Source organism: Aptenodytes forsteri, unplaced genomic scaffold, assembly GCF_000699145.1.
Source record: "Aptenodytes forsteri isolate BGI_AS27 unplaced genomic scaffold, ASM69914v1 Scaffold143, whole genome shotgun sequence".
Taxonomy (NCBI): Eukaryota; Metazoa; Chordata; class Aves; order Sphenisciformes; family Spheniscidae; genus Aptenodytes; species Aptenodytes forsteri.
Window position 1 is genome coordinate 492,738 of NW_008794951.1, and position 2,249 is coordinate 494,986.

At 42.1% G+C, this 2,249-nt stretch overlaps 1 protein-coding gene across 2 annotated transcripts in view; it reads right to left on the minus strand.

The window, feature by feature from the left end:
- Positions 1 to 2,249, minus strand: part of ATG4A (autophagy related 4A cysteine peptidase) — an 11,986-nt gene that overhangs the window by 6,132 nt on the left and 3,605 nt on the right. For both annotated transcript variants that reach the window (XM_019471043.1, XM_019471044.1), the window contains 2 exons: positions 1,730 to 1,802; positions 240 to 319 (listed from right to left, as the gene is read on the minus strand). In XM_019471043.1, the coding sequence (XP_019326588.1) occupies positions 240 to 319; positions 1,730 to 1,802 (153 nt within the window). The remainder of the gene's footprint in view (positions 1 to 239; positions 320 to 1,729; positions 1,803 to 2,249) is intronic.

Consider the following 2,249-nt stretch of genomic DNA (forward strand, 5'->3'; position numbering starts at 1 on the left):
GCTGCATGGGGTTGTTGTGACCCAAGTGCAGGACCCGGCACTTGGCCTTGTTGAACCTCATACAATTGGCCTCGGCCCATCGATCCAGCCTGTCCAGGTCCCTCTGCAGAGCCTTCCTACCCTCGAGCAGATCAACACTCCCGCCCAACTTGGTGTCATCTTGTGTATCATATTCAGATACACTCAAGAAAGTGAAGTCAAATCAAAAACTGTAACCGGAGAACTAGTGTTTCACTTACTGATGTCCTCAATGACCACTGTATTGTCCATAGATACATAAACTGCTAATGAATTCCATTCATCAAATAAAGCAAGCTTCCTAGAAAACATTAAGGTGATAATTAATATAAACTAATTAGGACCACGAGGGTAGCTTTTCATTCAAGACAATTGGATGGTTCTTGAGTAAAAAAATTCAATTGTTTCTTTGGAAAAATGTATTTGTTGTTGTTGGTTTTTTTAAGTCTCCATGTAAATAAAAAGATAACTTTGAATATTTAATATTTAATACATTTAGAAAAATAAATACTGAGTGGTACCAGGAAAAGCACATACACTGTACCACGTGAAAACTGTTTTGTCCTTTAGCCAAATGCAGTGATAGCAACAGCTCAATCACATAATTAGGTTTATTACTTTTTATTGCATTTAACAGCCTCTGCAATAGGATCCTGCCCCTTGTGCCTGGCATTGTCTAGAGAAGGAAAAAATTCCTGTGCCAGTTTTGCACATTACTTTTTGCTTAAGTTCTGTTAAATTCAGTGGAGGAACTATTTCTGTGAAGTTCCGTTAAATTCAGTGGAGGAACTATTTCTGTGCACATGTGGACAGCAGACTCGGGGCATTAAAAGCTGGATCAGCTAAAGGTTTTCGGCACCCAAAAGTTAGGAGGGAGGCATTACAGCACACAGGTTTCCGTCCACTTGTGCGAAATCCAAAACTCCGGGGAAGGGAGCTACTACACTCTTTAAGCTGCACAGGACGAGTCAGCTGTCTAAAATAAGCCAGAAAAACCTGTCTATGAGCACTAAGCCATGGAGAATTTGTAAGTGAGAAGAGCTGGGAGCCAGGGCATGGTTTAGCTCCTCTCTCTCTCCAGAACGTGTGTCTGTCCCAGGGCCGCAAAGAATTGCTGCTGAGCACTCAGGACCTGCAGTCTAGCCTCCGCTTGAGATTTGGCACCTCCACCTATCCCTCACAAACAGAGCAAAGTCAACTCTTTCAAGTGTGGCTTCTAGACTAGGAGGAGCTGCCCATGTTTTAAACATGCAGCCTTCAGGCAGAACTGCAGCTCAGACAGTGAGGAACTGCAGTTCAGTTCCCTCCTTGGCCTGGATGGCTTCACTCTGATGTTTCATACCACCACTCTAATCTGCATGGTGGCACTCTTGACCTCAGAGCCGTGCCACTTTGTGGAAAGGAATACGTATCTCTGGTGCTTACTGGTTAGGGCATGCAGACTGCATAGGAGGAGAGACCTTTTGGCAGGTCTTCCCCAGGCTCTTGGTATATTAAAATTTAGAACTCGCCCAATCCCAACTCTGTACCTGCCCACCGGGCTACAGCAGCACGGTCCGCACTGCACTCGCAAACACACGGCATATACGTTCCTGATTCTGAGAGAGAGGGAGATCAGCCTTTAAAACTGTGTCTTGGGCCTTATCTTGGTCTCTGAGCTTAGCGGCCCCAGGGGAGTACATTCGGAATGAGCCAGTGCGATCTGACTTACTTCAGTACTTGAGCAACTGTATTTGGTCCGAACCATTCTCCAATTGATTTCCCCTCTCCAACACCCATCTGCGCTGTTTTTATGAGGGAAAACACACACAGAGACAAAAAAAGACCACAGAGAGCCTGGTCACAATATACATTAAATAGCATGACCTACTAATATTTTGACACACATTCTAGAGCAATTGCAAACTCTATGTAGCAACAACAATTATTTTCTCAATCTATGCTCTTTTCAAATCTTAATGACTGCTAGTTCCTTTACAAAAAGTTTCTAAACTGTAATGAAAATAACAAATATTAGTGTCCTTTATTACAAATTACAGCAATATGCTTCGTGACTGTCTATTTTAATACTATCGACGCTGGTACACAAGACTTACATACTTTATCAAGAGCTAGATTCTAGTATACAGATTTATTTAGGTCTCAGCAAATAACATTTCTGAATTATTACACTTTGTACCCATTTGCATGCATTTTTATTTATATATAAACATATACATTTTCTTCTTAAT